General features: G+C 43.5%; 1 protein-coding gene across 1 annotated transcript in view; it reads right to left on the bottom strand.

Moving 5' to 3' along the window:
- Nucleotides 1-22,087, bottom strand: part of FAM189A1 (family with sequence similarity 189 member A1) — a 287,059-nt gene that overhangs the window by 61,315 nt on the left and 203,657 nt on the right. The window contains exon 6 of the mRNA XM_032593500.1: nucleotides 17,899-18,033. Coding sequence (XP_032449391.1) covers nucleotides 17,899-18,033 — 135 coding nt within the window. The remainder of the gene's footprint in view (nucleotides 1-17,898; nucleotides 18,034-22,087) is intronic.

Below are 22,087 nucleotides of genomic sequence, written 5' to 3'. Positions count from 1 at the left end.
AATTAAATGGTCAATTAATCTTCAACAAAGCAGGAAAGGATATCCAATTGCAAAGAGACAGTCTCTTCAACACACAGTGTTGGGAAAACTGGACAGCAACACGCAAAAGAATGAAACTGGACCGCTTGCTTACACCATACACAAAAATAAATTCAAAATGAAGTAAAGACCTAAATGTGACACAGAAAACCATCAAAATCCTAGAGGAGAACACAGGCAGCAACCTATTTGACATGGGCCATAGTAACTTCTTACTAGACATTTTTCCAGAGGCAAGGGAAACAAAAGCAAAAATAAACTACTGGGACTACATCAAAATAAAAAGCTTCTGCACAATGAAGGAAACAGTCAACAAAACTAAAAGACAACCTATAGAATAGGAGAAAAATTTTGCAAATGACATAGCTGATAAAGGGTTATTATCCAAAATAAATAAAGAGCTTACAAAACTCAATACCCAATAAACAAATAATCCAATTAAGAAATGGGCAGAAGACATGAATAGACATTTTTCCAAAGAAGACACACAGATGGCCAACAGACACATGAAAAGATGCTCTACATCACTCACCATCAGGGAAATGCAAATCAAAACTACAATGATATATCATCTTACACCTGTCAGAATAGCTAAAATCAACAACACAGGAAACAACAGGTGTTGGTGAGGGTGTGGAGAAAGGGGAACCCTCTTGCACTGTTGGTAGGAATGCCATGTGGTGCAGCCACTCTGGAAAACAGTATAGAGGTTCCTCAAAAAGTGAAAAATAGAACTAACTACCCTAGAAACCAGCAATTGCACCACTGAATATTTGCCCAAAGAATACAAAAACACTAATTCAAAGGGATAAATACACCTCATTTACAGAAGCATTATTTACAATAGCCAAAATATGGAAGCAGCCCACATGTCCATCAGCTGATGAATGGATATAGAAGACATAGTATATACATACAATGGAATATTATTCAGCCATAAAAAATGAAATATTGCCATTTGCAATGACGTGGATGGAGCTACAGCGTATAATGCTAAGTGAAATAAGTCAGTGAGAGAAAGACAAATACCATTTGATTTCACCCACATGTGGAATTTAAGAAACAAAACAAATTAGCAAAGGGGAAAAAAGAGAGAGAGGCAAACCAAGAAACAGACTCAATTCTAGAGACCAAACTGATAATTACCAGAGGAGGTATGAGTGAAACAAGGGATGGGGATTAAGGAGTGCACATGTCAGGATGAGCACCAGGTGATTAAAATAAAAACTTTAAAACAATGTACCAGAAGTCCTTGCCAGTTCAGGAAGACAAGAACAAATAAGAAAAATCAGTAATAAATGTAAAGATTGGAAAGAAAGAAGCAAAGTTATTCCCAAACAATATAACCTTCTAAATAGAAAATACCAAACAATACCAAACAGGCAAACTTCTGGAGCAAATGGAGTGAGAAGTAACTGGATGTGAGATCAATGAACAAAAAGCACATGGATTTCTCTATATAAAAATCTAAAAATCAGAGGGGCTCATGGGTGGCTCAGTCAGTTAAGCAAACGACTTTGGCTTGGGTCATGATCTTGCAGCTGGTGAGTTGGAGCCTTGAGTGTGGCTCTTTGCTGACAGCTCAGAGCCTGGATGTGTTTCAGATTCTGTCTCCGTTTCTCTCTGCCCCACCCCTGCTTGCATATGTCTCTCTCTCTCTCTCAAATATAAATAAGCATTACATTTTTTAATCCAAAAATCAGAAAATGTAATTTAAAAATTTTCTCCTTTTCCAACAGCAACAAAACTATATGACATCTAGGAACATATGTAACAATAGATGATCAAGACTGTATACTGAAATTTATATAATTTTTATTGAAAAATATAACAGAAAGCTAAATAAATGGAGAGATACGTAAAAATGACCATTCTGACCTAATTAACCTAAAAATGCAATGCAGTTATGAACCTTTTTTTTTTTTTTTTGTATCGGGGGGTGGTGAGAGGAAAGGGAAGGCAGACAAAGGACCAAAAATAGCCCAGACAATTTTGAAGAACAAAGTGGGGGCTTATTCTACCAGATATAAGACTAATAAAGAGCACTTAATACGATGTGGTATTGACAAAGAGGCAAGCCATACACCAATGAAAAAGAAAAGAAACCTCAGAAATAGATGTCTTTGAATATAGAAACCGGACATATGACCATACAAATAAATGGCACAGGCTGGTGCTGTAGTAACTGATGATTATATGTAAAAAATAAAATTAGATCCATATCTCATAACAAATGCATCATTAAACCCCAGTGGATTAATGAATTAAATAAATGTGAAAAGCCAAGTTTCAAAACTTACAGGAAAAAAAAAACAGGATATTTATATGACCTCCAGAGGGGCAAATAATTCTATTTTTTAAAGTTTGTTTGTTTGTTTGTTTATTTATTTATTTATTTATTTATTTATTTATTGCATTTATTTATTTTTGAGAGACACAAAGAGAGACAGGGAGCAAGGGGGGGGTGGGCAGAGAGAGAATGAGACAGAATCCGAAGCAGGCCCCAGGCTCTGAGCCATCAACACAGCCCGACACGGGCCTCAAACCCACAAACCATGAGATCATGACCTGAGCCAAAGTCGCACGCTTAACCAACTGAGCCATCCAGGCACCCCAAGTTTATTTATTTTGAGAGAGAGAGAGAGAGAGAGGAGAGACAGTGCGAATGGGGGAGGGGCAGAGAGAGAGGATGAGAGAGAGAATCCCAAGGAGGTTTCGCACCATCTGACAGGAGCCTAAAGCAGGGCTCGAACACCCTAATCATGAGATCATGACCTGAGCGAAGATCAGGAGTTGGATGCTTAGCCAACTAAGCCATCAGAGCACCCAAATTTCATTGATTTTATTTATTTATTTATTTATTTATTTATTTATTTATTTATTTATAATGTTTATTTGTTTTTGAGAGACAGAGAGAGCACAAGTAAGAGAGGGGTAGAGAGGGAGGGAGACACAGAATCTGAAGCAGGCTCTAGGGTGTCAGCACAGAGTGCAACATAGGGCTTGAACTCACAAACCGTGAGATCATGACCTGAGCCGAAGTCAGATGCTTAACCCACTGAGCCACCCAGGCATCCCCAAATTTCACTGATTTTAAACTGATACTTTAAATATTCAAATAAGTACTTACAATGACACAATATATACAATATATAATACAGTTGTATTATCCATTTTAAAAATTTTTTTAATATTTATTTAGTTTTGAGAGAAAGACTCAGTGCAAACAGGGAGGAATGGAGAGAGAGAGGGACAGATCATCCAAAGCAGGCTCTGCAGTGAGAGAAGCAAACGCCAATGTGGGGCCCAAATTCATGAACCGCAAGATCATGACCGGAGCCGAAGTCAAACGCTCAACCGACTCAGTCACCCAGGCATCCCTGAACTGTATTATATTTTATCCTGGGAGAATCAGAGTTTTTCTGTGCCAGAGGGGAAAATAATTCTTAAATGCAACACAAAAAGGACACATCATTTAGAAAAGAATTTGACTGCATTCAAACTGAAAACTTCTGACAAATGCCATCCAAAACATAACGAAATGACAAGTCACAGACTGCATGCAAGGTTTTTATGACTAAGGGTATCATTTGGAACAAAAGACAAATAACCCAACAGGCAAACAGACAAAACAGGCAGTTCACTGGTGAAAAATACAAATAGGAAATGATCATATAAAAAGTCTGAATGTCAAGAATTCTTGGCAAGGACATGGACCGAGCAAAGACATCTCCTCCGTCGGACGTAAGAGCAGGCAGGTGAAATTTCTTTGCAAGGAAATAGGAAATGTCCTGTAAAAGCACACGTGCACATCACTGCACCCTTACAGTATGCATGCTAGAGGAAATCTAGCCCATGAGCGCACGTTGATGAGTGCGTGACTTCCATTCTATTACTGTTGTGACAGCAAAAACCTGAAAACATATTAATGTCCGTTAACATGAACCGGATAAGTGAGTTGCAGAATATTAGGGTTTTACAAACCTATGCAGAAGTTCACAAGACAGAATTAAAGCTACATATATCCGCATGGATAAACATCATGATGGTGGGTGAAGACAGAAAACTGCGTATGGTACTGATTATGTCACATTTTGGCTACAATGTTTGTGAAGTATGGGAACGTGTATGGGAATGGCAAAACTAACCCTGGGCACCTTCTAATTTCAGACAGAGAGAGTGGGGAGCCATAGCTGGGGCGGGGTCACTCAGCTGGGTTTGTAATAATATATAATAACATATGTCTTATTTTTAGAAATATTAGAAGCAAATTTTGCAAGTCTAATAAGATTGGGCCCGTCTGGATGGTATTCGCTACATTATTCTCAGATGTTCCAATATGTTGAACTTGCTCCTAATGTTTGCAAGGCAGAGGGGTCAGTTCCTGTGCCTGCAGAAGAACAGTGCAGGGTCTGCCTAGGGCATTTCTGTTTGAACAGAAATGACCCTGTGCCTGTTGCTGCTCTGTGTCCACCTCCTCCTGACCAGATCATGGTGGTGGTGGGGGAGGAAGCACCAGACTGGGCATGAAAGACAGAAATCTGGATCCACCACCAGTTAGGAGACCACAGCTCAGTCCCCGCATACTCTGGAGCCATTTTCTCGTCTCTGAAATGTAAATGATAAAGTCTGCCTTTTAAGACCTCACTGGAGCTGGGACGATGTGTAGAAAAAAAACAACAGTGTGGTAGATCTAAACAGACTGCAAACTAGTTCGCAGAGGATGACCACCCAGAAAAGCCCTACTGGGGCCCAATGTAAACTATTATACATTATTCCTCTGCTGAGCGGTTTCCTTCTCCTCCCTTCTGCTCCTAAGTCAAATGCACTCTGTCCTGTGACCCCTGTCAACTCGCCCATTTCCACTGTGGCTCAAACACATTTTTGTTCAGCCCTGCCAGGATTATGTCATTTCTTCCCCAAGTTTCGGCAACCAGTTGCTTATTGATTTCTGGATCAAGTCAAATGCCCTGAACTCATCTTTGAATTCCTGCATCATCCCGTCTCTACCTTCTCTGTCTTTGCTTTAATCCTCTTCGTCTTCCCCTACTCGCTTAACCTGTCACAAAGACATTTAACAGGTGCATTAAGGTGTAACTGACATACAATAAAGTGCACATATTTTTAAATGGACAATGTGATGAGTTTCGACACACACATACACCTGTGTAGCCAGAACCACAATCGAGACAGTGAACTTACGTCCCGAACTCAAAAGTTGCATCTGGCTCCTTCCTTCGTTATAAGTACTTTTGTGCATTCATGTTCCCTTTTGCCATTTTTGTGCATTCCTTCAAATGGCCTCATCATTGAATTATATTGAAAAATTTCCCATACTGCTTATTTTCCTCTTCACACCCTCCTCCTCCGAGCATCCGTATATTACTTTAGAGCCCTGGAAATAACTAAAGGCGTTAGAAATAGCCTCTCATCTCCAACAGTGGTCCCCACGCTGTCTCCTCCCGTTCATTTATATCAATCCTTAGCATTTCCACCAGTCTGTTTGCCCCCAGACAAAGCAATAGTGCTCCTCCTGTAGTCCTTGATTTTGTTTGGACACCAGAGTGACTGGGACACTCTTGCGAGTGAAAAGGTTGTCTATTATTACTTGTGCTGCGACTGTCCCAGACAGTGTGTTGCTCACCCTCGTCAGAATGCTCCCCTCAGATCTTTAAATCCGGGCTGTGCTGGCACTGAAGCAATCCTGTAGCAGACAGAGGAAGGAATTGGGCCAATAACTCTTTGTGGTTCCTTATCTGAATGGGCCAAGGACTCTGGGTCCCAGTGTGGGGGGTGGAGAGGTATCCACCTGTGTGGCATAGGACCCCAGTGCTGGTGTCTCCCTAAGAAGCTGCCTGTAATCCTGCTTTCACCACAACAGCCAAAGGACTCCAAAGGCAGCACATCCCTTGGTGGTGACTCCAGAACGTCTACATGATGGAGGCTCAAGGGCAGTAATCTAGGTGGAATTGGGTGGTGGTGGGATCCTGAAGCTGTGTTTACAAAGCACGTTGCATCAGACCTTAAAAATGTCTGTTGTCCATTTCAAACAATGGGAGTGCAGCCTATGGAGATGGTGAGGGTCTAAAATACCCCTTGTCACCACTGTTGCTTCCACATCTGCCCCACCAACCACCTCACCTATCAGTCCTGGCTCTTCAAAATTAGGGCACATTCTGGGGCTCCTGGGTGTTCAGTTGGTTAAGCATCTGACTCTTGGTTTTGGCTTAGGTTATGATCTCATGGTTCGTGAGTTTGAGCCCCACATTTGGCTCCATGCTGAAAGTGCAAAGCCTGCTTGGGATTCTCTCCCTCTCTCTCTCTCTCTGCCCCTCCCCTGCTCTCTCTCTCTCAAAATAAATAAATAAATAAATATTAAAAAAAAATTAGGGCACATTCCTAAAGTGTGGAAGATGGCTTCCAGTGACCTCCAGGAAGATCACACAGAGATGAGTTTGTAAGCTCAGTTGTGAGCTGTGCCCCCCTATCTGTCTTTGTTTTGGTCTTGCACACAATATACCTGGCAAAAAATTCTGGAACTTTCTAAAAAGGATGGGTTGATACCCTTAATGTCCACTGTGATGCAGGCTTTTCCCTATCGTGATGGTTAATTTTATGTGCCCACTTGACTGGGTTAAGGGATGCCCAGAAAGCTGGTAAAACATTATTTCTAGTGTCTGTGAGGGTGTCTCCAGAATACAGAAGCATTTGAATCAGTAGACTCAGTAGAGAAGATAATCCTTACCTATGTGGATGGGCATCATCGAATCCACTGATGGCCCGCATAGAACAAATATGGGGAGAAAGGAGGAATTCTCTCTCTCCACTCCTCCTGCTCTTGGATTCTGGTGCACCTGCTTCTTGAGCTTTCAAACTCAGCTCACAGCTTACACCATCGCCATCCCCCCTCCCCACCGATTCTTAGGCCGTTGGACTTGGACTGAATTTTACCAGGGGCTTTCCTGGTACTTCAGCTGGCAGATGACAGACCATGGGACATCTTGGTCTCCATTTCTTATAATAAATCTCCATGTATCTGTATTTATGTCTATACCTATAACTGTAGCTATCCTGCTGGTTCTGTCTTTCTGGAGAACGAATACATCTATTTTTATAGACATTCAGTTATTTCAGTTAGGGTTAGGTGGGGCCTGTGGTCACATTATCACTGCACCTAGAGCTGGGTGTGCTTGGGATCATTCAGTGACAGAATCCAAAATATTTTTCCTATCTTCCTACTCCCTCAGTTTCCCAGGTGCCACCAATTCTGTCCTTATAGCTAACCCACCTCCATCTCCTGTGTATACCTAACACTTTATCCATCAGGCCACTCAGCAAAATAATGGCCCTCCCTTAGGACAGAGTGGAGGATTCAAAATTCTTTTATAATTTAATATTTTTATTTCCTCTCACAGTGGAAATAAGATAGTGCACTGAAGTTGCTATTGTGCTTGTGACTTTTTCCCCATTAGACCTGGTGGGAAGAGTCTGCCTTTTATTTATTTCTGCACATCTGATGTCCAACTCAGGCATGAAAAAAAAGATGCTTAAAAAACTCCCTGAATGAGGGGGTGCCTGGGTGGCTCAGTTGGTTAAGCCATGGCATGATCTCAGGGCAGTTGGTTCAGCTCAGGGCATGATCTCACAGTTCGTGGGTTTGAGCCCTGTATCAATCAGGCTCTCTGCTGTCAGCACAGAGCCCACTTTGGATCCTCTGTTCCCCTCTCCCTCCAAAATAAATAAACATCAAAAAAAACCACTTCGGGGCACCTGGGTGGCTCAGTTGGTTGGGTGTCTGACTTTGGCTCAGGTCATGATCTCGCTGTTCCCGAGTTCGAGCCCCATGTTGGGCTCTGTGCTCACAGCTTGGAGCCTGAAGCCTGCTTCAGATTCTCTGTCTCCCTCTCTTTCTGCCCCTCCCCCACCTCTCTCTCTCTCTCTAAAAAAAACATTAAAAAAATAAAATATTTAAACAAACCTTCCTGAATGAATGAATGAAAAACTCATTGATTTCAGAAACATTTACAGAGTGCTGGTCATGCCATGTCCTTCTCTGGAAGCCACAGTAAGGCAAAGATACCATTCTGCCTTCACTGAGCTTATAGTCTGGAGAGGGGGCAGGTATTAATAAAGAAATTACACAAATGCATAGCTACAATCTGTGATAGCTTCATGGGAAAATAAAGTACAAGGAATTATGAGAATTTAGCACAAGGATGGCCAGGGCTAGTCTGAGGGGGAAGGTGAAAGATGAAGGGTGGGGAGGAATAAGCTCACCAAAATGAGGAGAAGGAATGTTCTGGACCAGAGAGCATTATGGCCAAGACTATGGTGCAGAGAGACCCCTGAGGGGTGTCCTGGAGGCTAAAGGAAGCCAGTGTGACTGCAGGGAAGGGGAGAGGCAAGAATGTCACAAAAACTGAAGCCAGAGAGGAGATAATGACTCTGTAAGACACGCTCAAGATTTAGAGCTTTGCCCTAAAAGCAAGTGGTGACGCAATCAGTTGTGCAATTTTAACATCGATGTATGATGGTGTGATGCAGGGGACAGAAAATGTACTTGGACCAGGGTGGAGGAGGATGTGATAGTTAATTTTATGTGTGAACTTGGTTGGAGTGGTGTTTGGATACGAGATCAAACATTCTGGATTTTTTTACGAGGGTGTTCTTAGAGGAGACTAACATTTACATCAGCGGACTCAGAGTAGAGCAGACTGCCTTCCAATATGTTGGTGGGCCTCATCTAATCGGTTGAAGGCATAAAGAGAATGAAAGACTGACCTCTCCAGAGCAAGAAGAAATTCCACAGACTGATGGCCTACAGACCTGAACTGCAGTGATGGCCCTTCCCTGGGTCTCCAGGCTGCTGGCTCACCATGCAATTTTGGACTTGTCAGCCTCCATAATCACATGAGCCAATTCCTTAAGGTATCTCTCTCTGTGTTTATATATGTGTGTCTATATATACATATATAAATATACATATAGTGTGTATATGTGTGTCTGTGTGTATAGTATATGTGTGCATGCGTGCGTGCATGTGTGTGTACTGCTTCACACATCTCACTGGTTCTGTTACTTTGGCGAACCCTGACTAATACTGAGGAGATTTCAGAGCTGAGCAATGAGATGGCCAGAGGAGGAAGGCAGGAGAAGTGCTGAGCAGCACAGACTGCTGGATGAGGCTGGTGACCATGAGTTTAAGGCATAAGGCACAGTGTTCGTGGCAAGGTCTGCGGGTCTTGCTGGTCAGGGTGCAGTCAGGGAGAGAGCACACACCGTGCAGGGAGTATGGGCCAACCAGCCAGAGAGGAGCTAGGAAAAGTGAGTGCAGGAGGCCTGAACACTGGTCCCTGTGTCCTTGAGATGGTGAATATGTCTCAAGGACAGGGAGAAGGGTGGTGTTGCACAGTGGAGTCCAACTGAGGCCAGACAGCAGGCTTGGTGGGAGTAGAAGCTGGACAAGTAAGCCCAAGGTGACAATGCCTGGGCTGGAGAACTGGGGTGCCCTGCCAAGCCTCCCTGAGGGGTGGCTGGGTTCAGGGAAAATATCAGGTTGTGTAGTGACCTTGGAGAGGGCTGTTGGGCTTGTGCAGAAGGTGGGTTCTGGAGCAGGGAGGTTAAGAGCATGAGATGCCAGGGCTCTGCATGAGGCATCTCCCTGAAATGCCATGTACTTTCCCAAGAAAGAGGAGACTTTGGGGGAAAACCACTGAAGGGAGGGACAAAGGCAAGGGACTGGCACCACTGAAAGTGTCCTGCTCCCCAGCAGTGAGCGAGCCCCTCTGGGGCCTGCATTCTCCATGCCTGGGCCTTCATTTAACTGACTGCATGAGGAGGTATGGGTGCACCTGCAAGCCCATCCACCAGTCCTGAGTGGGGCTACAAGTGCCAAGAGACACTGGGAGGGAACCAGTCCAGCAAGGCTGCCTGCCTGGGAGGGGACTTCTGTGAATATCACTCAAAATACTTCTACCTCAAATGCTGAGTATCCTGGACCTTGTTTTAACTCAGCAGGTACAGATCAGTCACAGCCCTCTTGGGTGGAACCTCTGATCCATAGGATTATTCCAAAGGGCGTTTAATTGTACTGATGCTAAATGGATCTGTAACTGCAGATGTCCCACCAGACTCGGTATTACAGCCGTGCACAGAAAGTGATGCCACCAGATCGGAGGGTGGCAAGGCAGGCTTCCAGTGGTGTTGGAGGGGACAGAACATGCCACTCAGGGACATCATGACATGAGTTGTGTTCAGTGGCCAGGAGAACTCACTATTTCTAGACATTCCCTTGCATGGGTCCCATGGTTGCTAGTTTAAGTGTGATAGTACCTCATCTCTGAGAGGATCCCACCTGGCCAGAGGGACTCATTAGTGTTTCCCTTAAGAATCCAGAGGTGAGAGGAGCACCTGGGTGCCTCAGTCAGTTAAGTGTCTGACTCTTCATCTTGGCTCAGGTCAGGATTTCATGGTTCATGAGTCTGAGCTCCACAATGGGCTCTGCCCTGATGGCATGGAGCCTGCTTGGGATTCTGTCTCCTTTCTCTGTCCCTCCCCAGCTTGTACTCTCTCTCTCTCTCTCTGCTCTCAAAATAAATAAGTAAACAAACTTTAAAAAAGTCCAGAGGTGAGAAGAAAGCTATACAGAGATATGATACATCTGCCTTACTCTATGTAGCTGCCCAGTTCCAAAATGGAAACATCACATTTAGCAGGTGTGTGTGTGTGTGTGTGTGTGTGTGTGTGTGTAGTGTTGCACAATGCCAGTCCATGCTGTGACTTTTGTCACAAAATGTTGATGATTCACTTATCCTCAGAATCATTTTTATTTCTTTAGCATGGTTAAGAACTTACTGAAGATTAGATACTAAATGATGAGTCCATTTTCCAAGTCCTTAGGTTTTTTTTTTTGAAATTATCTTGTCACCCTCTCCACCCCCCATTTTTTTTTACGTTTTTAGAGACAAAGATAAACCATCTGTAAGATAAGACAAGAAAGCACATAAATTCAATAACTGATTTCTTGGGAAACTTTTATCTCCTTGTCCATTGATAATGTTTCTTTGGGTAATTTGGTTTCCTATGGCTCAATAAATTAAATCCAGATAGATGAAGCAAGAAATAGATTTTTAACTCTGTTCTGAATTAGAATTATATCATTATAATAAAACCATAATGACATTCTGGGATCTAGGAAAGAATTAAAGCTGGGATGGATATCATATCAGCATATGATGAAGCATATTCTACCAGTTAACAATTCTGATTTTTGTAACCTTTTAAAAATTCTGTTAATACTGATCAGGAAATATGTCACAATCTTGTGCTGGGTTTGGCTTGGCAAAGGCAAACATTACACTACTAAAACATCCTTTATCATTTATTTTATCATCTTATCTTACAAAAGCCTTGATATTATTTTATCAGGAGAGGGGATCTGTGTAGACTTCATCTTTAGGTAAAATTGCCCACCATTGTCTAATGCTTTGGAAAAATAGCTTCTGAAATCCTAAATTTCAGGCCCTTTTTACAGATTATTCATAATGTGATGTCCACAGCCAGGTCCTGTCATCAGGGAGCCGAAACTTGAGTCTTGGAGAGCTAGACCCTCTGAGGAGTGCTGCCCAACACTGGACTTGTTCAGGGATCCCTGCAGAGCCATCTGACCTCACTCTACCCACACAATAGGCTGCTGGACAACAGGACGGTCCATGACTCTGGTTCTGCAATCCTGGGATCCCTGCATGGCACAATGGAGTTCTAGGTCTCCTCTGTGCCTCTGTCCTTTGCCCTGCCCTCACTCCTATCAGGGTGGAGCAGTAAACTTTGGTAGGACATGAGGTATTACCTGTTAAGAGGCAATCAATACCCTAACCGAGAGGCTTGTGTGCCCCCGGGGGTTCTCTGCTAAAGAACAAGAGAATCCAGGAGTAGGGGTGGTCAGGAAGGGCAGGAAAGAGACCAAGGGACAGAGGGCTTCCAGGCCTCCAAGCCATAGAAAACAATCTTAGGGGTGAGTGAAGCAGTGTCTGCGTCATTTTCTGGATTCCAAATATATTCTTCATTAGCCAGGAAGAAGACTGGTTTCTGTTCATTTTCCCTGATGACAGATTGTGCCTGTACAACTTTCTGGTATTGGTGGGTAGTAGCGGGGGAGGGGGAAGGAGGGTGGCATAATGGTAAGTGAGTAGTTAGACCAATCTCATTAAGTCCCTATCAGCTAACTCAAACACAACTAAAATCAAAGGCGCTTTGATTCCTAAACCAATTACATGAGATTTCCCCAGCACAAACTGAATTCATTAGATACAAAGTATGGATAATCCATAATTTAATATGGAAATTTAGGCATGAAGTATTACTAATCAGATAGCTAGAACCTCAAATCAGACTATTAAGAGACCAGTGAACCTGCTCTAATTGCTGGCCAAAAAAATATGAGCAAGAGAAACTAATGAAAATAATATCCCCCTTTTGCATTTCCTTTGGCTAAGGGTTAAGAACATCTGTAGGCTACAGGAAGGGGCTCCCACAGAAATTTGTTCCTTGTTACAAGAGTGCCTTTCTTTCCTACCACCCTTGTGTGTTCTGAGAGTTTTAATGTGGAGAAGAAACACCAGGTGCCTGCTGTAAAGCCTTTTACTGCAGGGGTGTCATCCAACACAGCGTGGCTTGAATGACTTTAAGAGTAATGATCACATTAAAAATGACTGCACCAGCAATTATAAGAAAACTAGAGAACGGGGCACTTAGATCTATAAGAATCTCAGAGGAAGGAGTACCTATATTTATGAGGAGGAAGTATAAAATCTTCATTGTGCTAAAGCCTATTTAAATAGAGCACAATGCTTGATATAGGTTAGGAATAGGCTTTTGTGCTTTGAAGTATCCATACACATCAGAAAAGATCTAAGAAAGATATGAAACACATTGAAAATTCCACTGTAATTAACCAGCTAGAGACATCTGTGGTGACAACTGGGAGCAAACAGAGAAGGTTGCTGTAATCCAAGGGCTAAAAGCAAAGACACAAGTGCTCACGGAATAAGTAAGGAAAAGGTGATAGAGAAGCAAAGACTTGAGAAGTGGCCTGCCCAAGCTCAAGATCGCATCAAAAGCAGAGCACAAAGATAATATTCACTGCAGAAAACAAGGTGGGAAGAGAGCCTTAAGAGAAACTGAGCAAAATGAGATGGAAAAGGAAGAATGAAAACAATTGGGGGGAGGGGGAATGATAGGAAGGATGGATAAAAGCAGTCCAAGAGATTCAGCTATCCTAAAACAAAGACAACAGAAAAATTCAGATTTATACTTTAAGAAAACTTTGCTGAAATAAAGCAAGATGAAAACTCACTGTGCAAAGGGTACATGGTACCATAAGAAATTTGAGAAAGGTTGATCAATATCAAGATATATCACAGTGAAGCGAATGGACTTGATAATTTAAAAGTATTACTGACACCTATACCAAAAAAGAAAAGAAAAGAAAAAGAAAACCAAGAAAAAACAAAAGACAAAAACAAAAACCAAAAAATGATGCCTTACATCAGCTAGGATGGGCTAGGTTATGCTGTGGTAACAAGTATCCCCCAAATCTCAGTGGGTTAAAACAACAAGTTTAGTTCTCACTCATGCTACAATGTCCAATGTGAGTAAATGTGGGTGATTTATGGGGGCTCTACCCATTGTAGTACCTAGACTAATGGTGCAGTCCCCATCTATAACTTGCCTATTACCATGCCAGAAGGAAAGAGAGCGCTGGATACTCAGGCTTGGAAGTGATACATAGAAGTTTTGCTCACATGGCACTGAACAACCACAAGGAGACTAGGAAGTACGATCTTACCACATTGAGGGAAGTTGGAGAGCTAGAAGTATTTTTAAACAGAATTAATGACCACCACATGACCAAAAGGGAGAAAGCATTAGGCTGACTTTAAGGTCTTTCTCTGTAGCAATATTCAATATTCAATTATGGATAATGACGCAGAAAGCTAAAAAGAGCATTGCCCCTACCATTTAAATGACCAAACGCTGGACACTCTGCAAATTCACAACTTAATTGGAATCCATCAGACAGCTGAGGTCACACGGCAACCAACCAACCCAAATTCTAAGGACATGGGAATCTCCATGTTGAGAAACATGAGCATGTGTTCACTTGGGACAGATGCTTTAGTGAAAAGGTGAGCAGTGTGCAGGGTCATGTAGGTAATTCAGCATAGAGACAGAGGCTATATGGAAGAATCAAATGGAAAGGCACAATCACAGACATGAAGGATGTCTCTGAGGCATCAGCAGACTCAGCAGAGCTAAGGGGAAAATGGCCCAATGTGGTTTATGTTGGGGATGCAAGGCTGGTTCACTGTCAAAAGTCAATCAGTGTTATTCACCATGTTAGCAGACCAAAAAAGAAAAAGTACATGAACATTAAGTCGATGCAGAAAAAGATGGATAAATCCAACATCCATCCATGATAAAAAGAACTCTCAGGAAACTAGGAAAACCAGGGATAACTTCTACAACCTGATAATGGGCATCTATAGAAAAACTTAGAGCTAACACTATATTTAGTTCCTAAAATCAGGAAAGCAAGGATGTATGCTCTCACCATGTCTATCCAATACTGCAATGAGGTGAAAGAAAGAAAGAAAGAAAGAAAGAAAGAAAGAAAGAAAGGAGGGAGGGAGGGAGGAAGAAAGGAAGAAGGAAGGAAGGAAGGAAGGAAGGAAGGAAGGAAGGAAGGAAGGGAGGAAGGGAGGGAGGGAGGGAGGGAGGGAGGGAGGGAAGGAAGGAAGGAAGGAAGGAAGGAAGGGAGGAAGGGAGGGAGGGAGGAAGAGGTATTCAGACTGGAAAGGAAGATGTAAAATTGCCTCTCATTGCATTTCACATGACTGCCTACAGAGAAGATCCAAAAGAATCTATAAAGGAGCTACCAGAACTATTAAGTGAGTTTAACAAGATCACAGGATACAAGATTAGTAACAAAAATCAAATTTCTATATACTAGCAATGAACAAGAGATGGTTAAAAAACTTTTAAGTACCATTAAAATAGCACTAACAAACATGAAATACCATAAGCAAAAATACTAAAGAAAATATGTTAAGATCGATATCTCAAACACTGTATTACACTAGTAGAATATAAAAAGAAGTGGGGCGCCTGGGTGGCTCAGCTGGTTAAGTGTCCAACTTCAGCTCAGGTCATGAGCTCATGGTTTGAGGGTTTGAGCCTCATGTTGGGATCTGTGCTGACAGCTCAGAACCTGGAGTCTGCTTTGGATTCTGTGTGTCCCTCTCTCTCTGCCTCTCCCTGGTTCACACTCTGTCTCTCTTTGTCTCTCAAAAAATAAAAAATAAACATTAAAAAAATGTTTAAAGCCCTAAGTAAATGGAGAGCTATATCACGAATATGTCGATTCTCTCCAAACTGAGATACAGAGTGAATGCCACCCCAATCAAAACCCCAGCAGGATTTCTGGAGAAACTGATAAGCTGATTCCAAAATTTACACGGAAATGCAGAGGAACTAGGATAGCCAAAATGATTTGGGAAAATAACAAAGCTAGAGGACGGCAGTAAACAGACCCTCCCTTCCAAGTGTCTTTCATCTACCAGATTCCAGATGAAACTCAGCTCCCCACCCTATACACTCAAGGCCATTGCTCTCATTACCGGCCCTCAGCTGGGGGGCAGGCTGCTCACTGCTCCCTCTTTTTCAATCATAAATCCTCCTTATTCTGAGCCTCATGCCACCAGCTCTGACAGTTCCTACATCCGGAGAAGTTTTTTTAAAACAAATTTATTCAGAAGTTTGGTGTAGTCTTTCTCAGGCCTTCAGCTCTCACCATTGTCTTGGGCAATTTGAACACCCATGGGGATGAGCCATTTGAGAAGACTCCCCTGCACTGACTTGAACTGTTTAGGTCTCCTTCACTTTGTTTCATTGTAGTTATCCCCTCCCAAGTAGTTTCCTCATCAGGGCACCAGAGCCAGGGGCACTGGGAAAGGGTGGGACTGCAGGCTTGTCAGCCCAGCCTGGGCCTTCTTAGAGGGAGCACTGTGGTTCCAGCACCATCTTTCAGGCCACAGCCACTCCTCAGGGGATAGAGAGTCAAGAAGACAGGTCCTGGGAGGGTCCCACTGAGTACAGGTGTCATAAAGGACTCCAAGGTCTTGGGACTTCAGACCAAATACCTCTAGCCCATCAACTGAGTGGGACATGACATAGCTATTTAACTGCATGCACGCACCCATGTGGCCTCCAGACTGCGAGATTCCCTGGGGGATTTGTCCACTCTTCCAGGGGGCAGTGACTGCACTGTAATTTAATTATAATTACCTATTGTCTTGTTATAGGCAGCAAGAAATACCCTTTAAAAATTTCTTTTAATTAAAAAAAATTTTTTTTAAGTTAAAAAAAATGTTTATTTAGTTTGAGGGACAGACAGAGAGTGCCAGCCAGGGAAGGGCAGAGAGAGAGAGGGAGACAGAATCCCAAGGAGGCCCTGCATGGTCAGCACACAGCCTGAAGCAGGGCTTCATCCCATGAACTGTGAGATCGTGATCTGAGCTGAAATCAAGAGTCGGATGCTCAACCGACTGAGCCACCCAGGCGCCCCTCTTTTTGTTTTTTTTTTTTTTTAAATATGGAAAGAAAAAGTCAGGAGGTGACTTAGGAGTTGTCAGAATGAGATCTCAGAGTGAGCACTAGCTGCCCATGTCCCCATTCCAGGAGGGCTGTGAAAGGCCACGGTGGGCCTCAGACACTGACCCTGTGCAAGCCCACAGTGAGAGAAACCATGGTTGTATGCAACGTGAGGTGGCAAGAACCACCTTGCACATAAGAGGACAGGCCCTTGAGTGCTGCAGTCTGGGTTCCTCTGAGCCTCCTGGATCTGTTACTCTGGAGGGCTGCTGGAACCACTCTGTGAGAGGAAGTCAGTCCCACCCTGTACTTTAGGCACATTTCCTATCTCTCTTACGTCACTGCCCATTTGCCACATGTTTTCACAGTGCCCTGGACTAATAGGGAGCTCGCCCAAACCAACAGGTCATTGTTGCCAGCATTTGGAATGACACCCAGGTACTCAATTCCAGAGGGCAACACTTTCCTCCTTTCTCCCCCGATTCTAGGGTGACTCTTCGAGTCTCCAGTTCCCCACATACTGTGTTCCCTATGGACATACTCTAGAGCTCCCTACATACTGTAAATACAATTTTATCACCATAAAGCATTCCTTTGACCTTGCTGCATCCTTTTAGAAAAGTTTTAGCACATTTTCACCCAGGGAAAAGAGAAGAACTGGGTTCATTGTTCATATGCATTTTTAAGCAGCCAATTTTGGTTTTCAGGAGAAAAAAAAACTTGCAGGAAGAAAAAGAAAGGAATAATATAAACAATTTTCCATGTCATTTAAAAAAATCAGATGCTGTACACAAGAATAGATTGCTGTGGGAAATTGTAAAATGTCTTTCTCCAAATATCTTTTAAAAAGGCAAAATAAATGCCCATCTGTTCCCTGATGGTGTACCAGCAAAAATGTTAGAAAAGCAGTAGAATGCATCACATCCACATTTGTAAAGACCTGTTTCAACCATTCATATCCTACTCCACATATGTCAGAGGCAGGAAAGTGAAATGGTAAAAATGGAAAACGAGATCCAGAAAGCAACACCTTTAAAGTGAAAATCTATAATCCTATAAAATGTTCTCCAGAAAGATATTCCCTCTTGCATTTCAGCTACAGAGATGAATTAAGAAGTGGAAGGAATAGATACATGAGTAAAGCTCTCCTAAAATGTCTGTAAATGCATGGGATGGAATGCATGAATAAGCAGTGCCCTTGGCCATCACCTTCAACGTCAGCCTCACGGCGTTGCAGTCCTCCTGCAGCGGATTCAGCTTCAGCGTCTCCCCAAGGTTGCTGCAGCCGGATGACTGGTGCTGCATTTCACAGCAGACACACACCCCGACACTGTCAAACTTAATCTAGACAGAGGAACACAGACAGATCTCACAATTAAAACGGCATTCTGCCCTGGCGGGTACACTTGAGCTACACAATTAAGATCACGTGAAAATGCCTCAGTTCAGAGCACCCTGGTTCAGTTTTCTTTAAGTAATAAAGCCAAATGATTTATCTTGACAAAAGCCATGGAAACACACACACACACACACACACACACACACACACACCAGGAGGAATAACTTCAAATTCCGATTTTCAAAGCAATTAATGAAAAAGAAAAAAACAAGCTTGAAGAAACCTAAGCGATAGTAACAGACAGTTACAGAGGAGTCACAGAAAGAGATTAAAGTAAATGAACAGAAGAGCTCCTGGGTGGCTCAGTCAGTTGCGTGTCCGACTCCTCTTGATTTTGGCTCAGGTTATGATCTCATGGTTTGTGAGTTCGAGCCCTGCATCGGGCTGTGTGCTGACACTGCGGAGCCTGCTTGGGATTCTGTCACTCTTTCTCTCTCTGCCTCTCTCCTGCTCTCTCTCTCTCAAAAATAAATTAAAAATAAACATTAAAAACAAAAGGAAATGAACAGAATGCTACTCCTATTGAGTTATGTATGGAGACATGTTATCGTAGCTCTGTCTTGGCATGTTCCGCTCCCCGGGTCAGCAATTTCCTGACTATAATGTCATGGCCTATCAAACTCCTACTCATCTGTCAAGACCCAACTCCCATGTCATCCTTGAGGCCTTGTCTGGTTTTCCCTCTCCGGAGCTGCTTGCTTCTTCTCTGGACAGCGCACTCCGCCCCCAGATCTGCTGGAGACTTATTTTATCTAGCTGTAGTTATTTATGTCCTGTGTGCTCCCCGAGGGCAACCACCACATGTTACAGTCACAGGATTCACAATGTGTAAGGTGTGGCATTTCAATAAATGCTGTGTAAATAAACATGTCTTGGAAAATTAAAAACCAGGGAAGGAAAAAATGCAATTCAAGTGTTTTGAAAGCTTGGAGCCCAGGAGGAAACCCTCAGAGCACGCCTGTCCCCCCACCCCCCCTGCAGCCTGAAGTGGACTGGGCATCACCAGCCTGCAGAAATGAGAAGTCACTGCCTTCTGCAACTCACAGCCCTAGGCACCCACCCTCACTGACTTGTTCCCATTGCTGGCTGAGTCCTCCATGCCTAGCTGCTGTCACCTACACACCCAACTGCTCACTAACACAGACTTCCAGGGAAGTGAAATAAAAAGGGACAGCCATAGGTCAAGGGTATTGTCCAGGGCCAAATTTTCATCTTTTAAACCTCAAGTTAATTTATCCTTTACCTACTTTATGCTTCAATTTCTGCTCTTTTAATTTGATCTAAAATGATGACTGACAGACTGGAGGAGGAGAACTGAGGGCGGAGGCCAGCAGGAGGAGAGCCATACCTGCACCAACCACTGCCAAGAGCCTCCGCCACCTCACCTACGGGCCGGGGGCTGGGAAGGTTGCTTTTGCTTTTAATGCTTTTAGTGATGTCTCCAGTCTCCGGAGTTGAAGTCCACCCTGAGCATGGAGTTCAGCTGAGGGAGCCCTAACAACACTATCACCCATAACAACATTCCACAGTGGAGGTGCACAGGAGGTGTGCAGGGCCAGGTCGTTCAGTACAAGTCCCCCCTTTGTATGAGACAGCCTGTCCTGCTAACCCACAGAACACACAGAACTCAGGGACAGCTGGGATTGGGCCCCTCAATCCCACACACCAGATGTGTGCTTTGGGCAAGGCCCCTTCCTGCTGGCTGGCCAGGGCTGGGCTGAGGCTGTGGGGACTTTGTTCCCTAACAGACCCCTCAGACAGGTTCTCCTCCAACTAGAGATGCCATGAAATGAAGAAGGACTGAGAAGTCAGTCATTGCTCTTGCAATGGGAACTGTTTTGTGGTGGTCTCAGCCTATTGATAGTGATGCTATTGATCAGGAATGCCTGGAGGCACTCACCTGGGCCCATGCTACCTGTGATGAGCTCCCCACAGACACTTGTGGCTAGACCAGCCCCGTGGTTCTTGAAATGATTGCAAAACACTCCTCAGCAACAACTGTCAGGGAACTTTGACAAAACAAAGCTTATTGGCTGCAGTTCCTGGAGGGGACACAGCATACCCAGGGCCATATAGTGATGTCATGATAGGGGGTGAAGGTAGAGGGGGCCTGGGGCTCTGCCTTTACTGTGGTCCAGGGTGGGGTGTTTAGGGCTTCACGGGTTTGTTCTTTATTGGTGAGTTTAAACCCTAAGAGCAGGAATTAGGGCATGGGAAGGGAAAAGCAGGATAACTCAAGAGGTCAGTTATCTGGGTCGCCCAGCGGGGAGGGAAACTTCATGGCTGGGGCAGCCTGGCTCCTTATTTGTTGTGTGGCTTGTAACTCTGGGCAATGTGTTTATTTGAGATGGAGGTCTTTGAAATGAATACCTTGACAATCAAAAGCTTAATGTCAGGCACTTAAACTGTAGAAACTCTTTCCCCAGAGATCCACTCTATTCCCCCTGATGTCCCACTTTTGCCTTTCCCTATTCACTCCCTCCCTCCGCCCCACCCTGGATCCCCCTCACTCTCCTCTGCTCTCTCCCCTGACCATAGCATTTACCACCTTCTCACATGCCCTGAGATGGACTCATTCTGTTTATCTTCTGTTCCGCGCATCAGAGTGTAAGCGAAGGATCTGGGTCTGTCTTATTCACAGATGCACGCAGAACTTACAACAGTGCTGGCTGGGAACGGCTCTCTCTCCCAATCTCTCCATTGCTGCCTGCCGCCCTGGCTGAACAACATGAGGTGCAGCCTGTTTGGCATGAACAGATCCCTGGAAAGAGGCAGCACATCGCATGGTCCACTAGCTACACTCATGTAAATAGTTTATCACATCGCACTCTGTGGGGATAAAACAACCTAACGCTGGAAGAAGAAGGAGGAGATAATTTTCGGGGGAGCAGACAGGTCTAGGTAAGTCTCCTTCAATGGAACAGAAAGGCCTGAAACAAGATTCTCAAGGCACCCATCGCCAAGTCTGCATAATAAATTTGAAATGGTGTCTCACGCTAGATACTTGTTAAAGTATGCCTGCTCTGAATTCAAAGCCACAGCCCAGTACTTGCTACAGAGCACACAACGATTTTTTCCAACTGAAGAATTAAGATTCTATAATCAGGGAAAATCTATTTAAGCTACAGTAAGTACCTAGTGCCTCAGGTAATGCCCAAGACCAATCATCACCCACATGAGTAAATGCACATCCCAGCAATTTACTGTGACCAACTCTGTTGTGCTGTGGCTGGGGTTTAATTTAATTTTAATGTATTTTAATTTAAATGTAAAAAAAACCCACTTATACGATCTTTAGAAAAAAAACACTGCAGAAAATCTTTAGGATCTAAGGCTAGGCAAAGAGTTCTTGGAGTAACACCAAAAATATAATGAGCAAAAATTGACTTTTGTGCTACAAATGACCCGTTACAAGAATGAAAGACAAACTATCGACCGTGAGAAAATATGTGCAAACCACATAGTCAAATAAACCATGTACTATATATGATCTTTGTCTTTTATTCTAAAGTCTTAACTGTTTTTGTTTTATTGCTTGTTTAGTGTCCTATGTGCTTGTCTCTAATTCACCCCCAATCTCCCCAAGAGAACTGAAAATATACCCTGAGTGTAATCCTACTCATCAGATGTTCTGTCAGCTTTATTTTCTTCTTAGACAGTTCCATGAAGCCTCTCTGTCCTGCTTTAATCTGGACTCGTCAATCTATAAGTGGTCTGTCTACACTAGTCATGTACATGCTGGGACATTTTTCTTTTATCACCTCGAATTCTCTTTCCTTTGTTAGATCCCCTCTTCTCTTGTGTCTTGGCTTACGGTCTCATTTTGGGGGAAGTAAGTTCCTTTAGTACTTTCCTGTCTAAAATTACAAAGACTGAAACTCCCAAGAATATGCCAGGATGTGGAGCACTGGGGACCCTCAGGCAGGTCTAGTGGGTGTGTAAATTGGCACAGCCACTTCGAAGAATGGTTAGACCTTGTCTACTTTTTACTATGGCACT

The sequence above is a fragment of the Lynx canadensis genome, chromosome B3 (genome assembly GCF_007474595.2).
Source record: "Lynx canadensis isolate LIC74 chromosome B3, mLynCan4.pri.v2, whole genome shotgun sequence".
Lineage (NCBI taxonomy): Eukaryota > Metazoa > Chordata > Mammalia > Carnivora > Felidae > Lynx > Lynx canadensis.
Note: the sequence above shows the minus strand (reverse complement) of the source record. Positions and strands in the feature narration are given on the sequence as shown.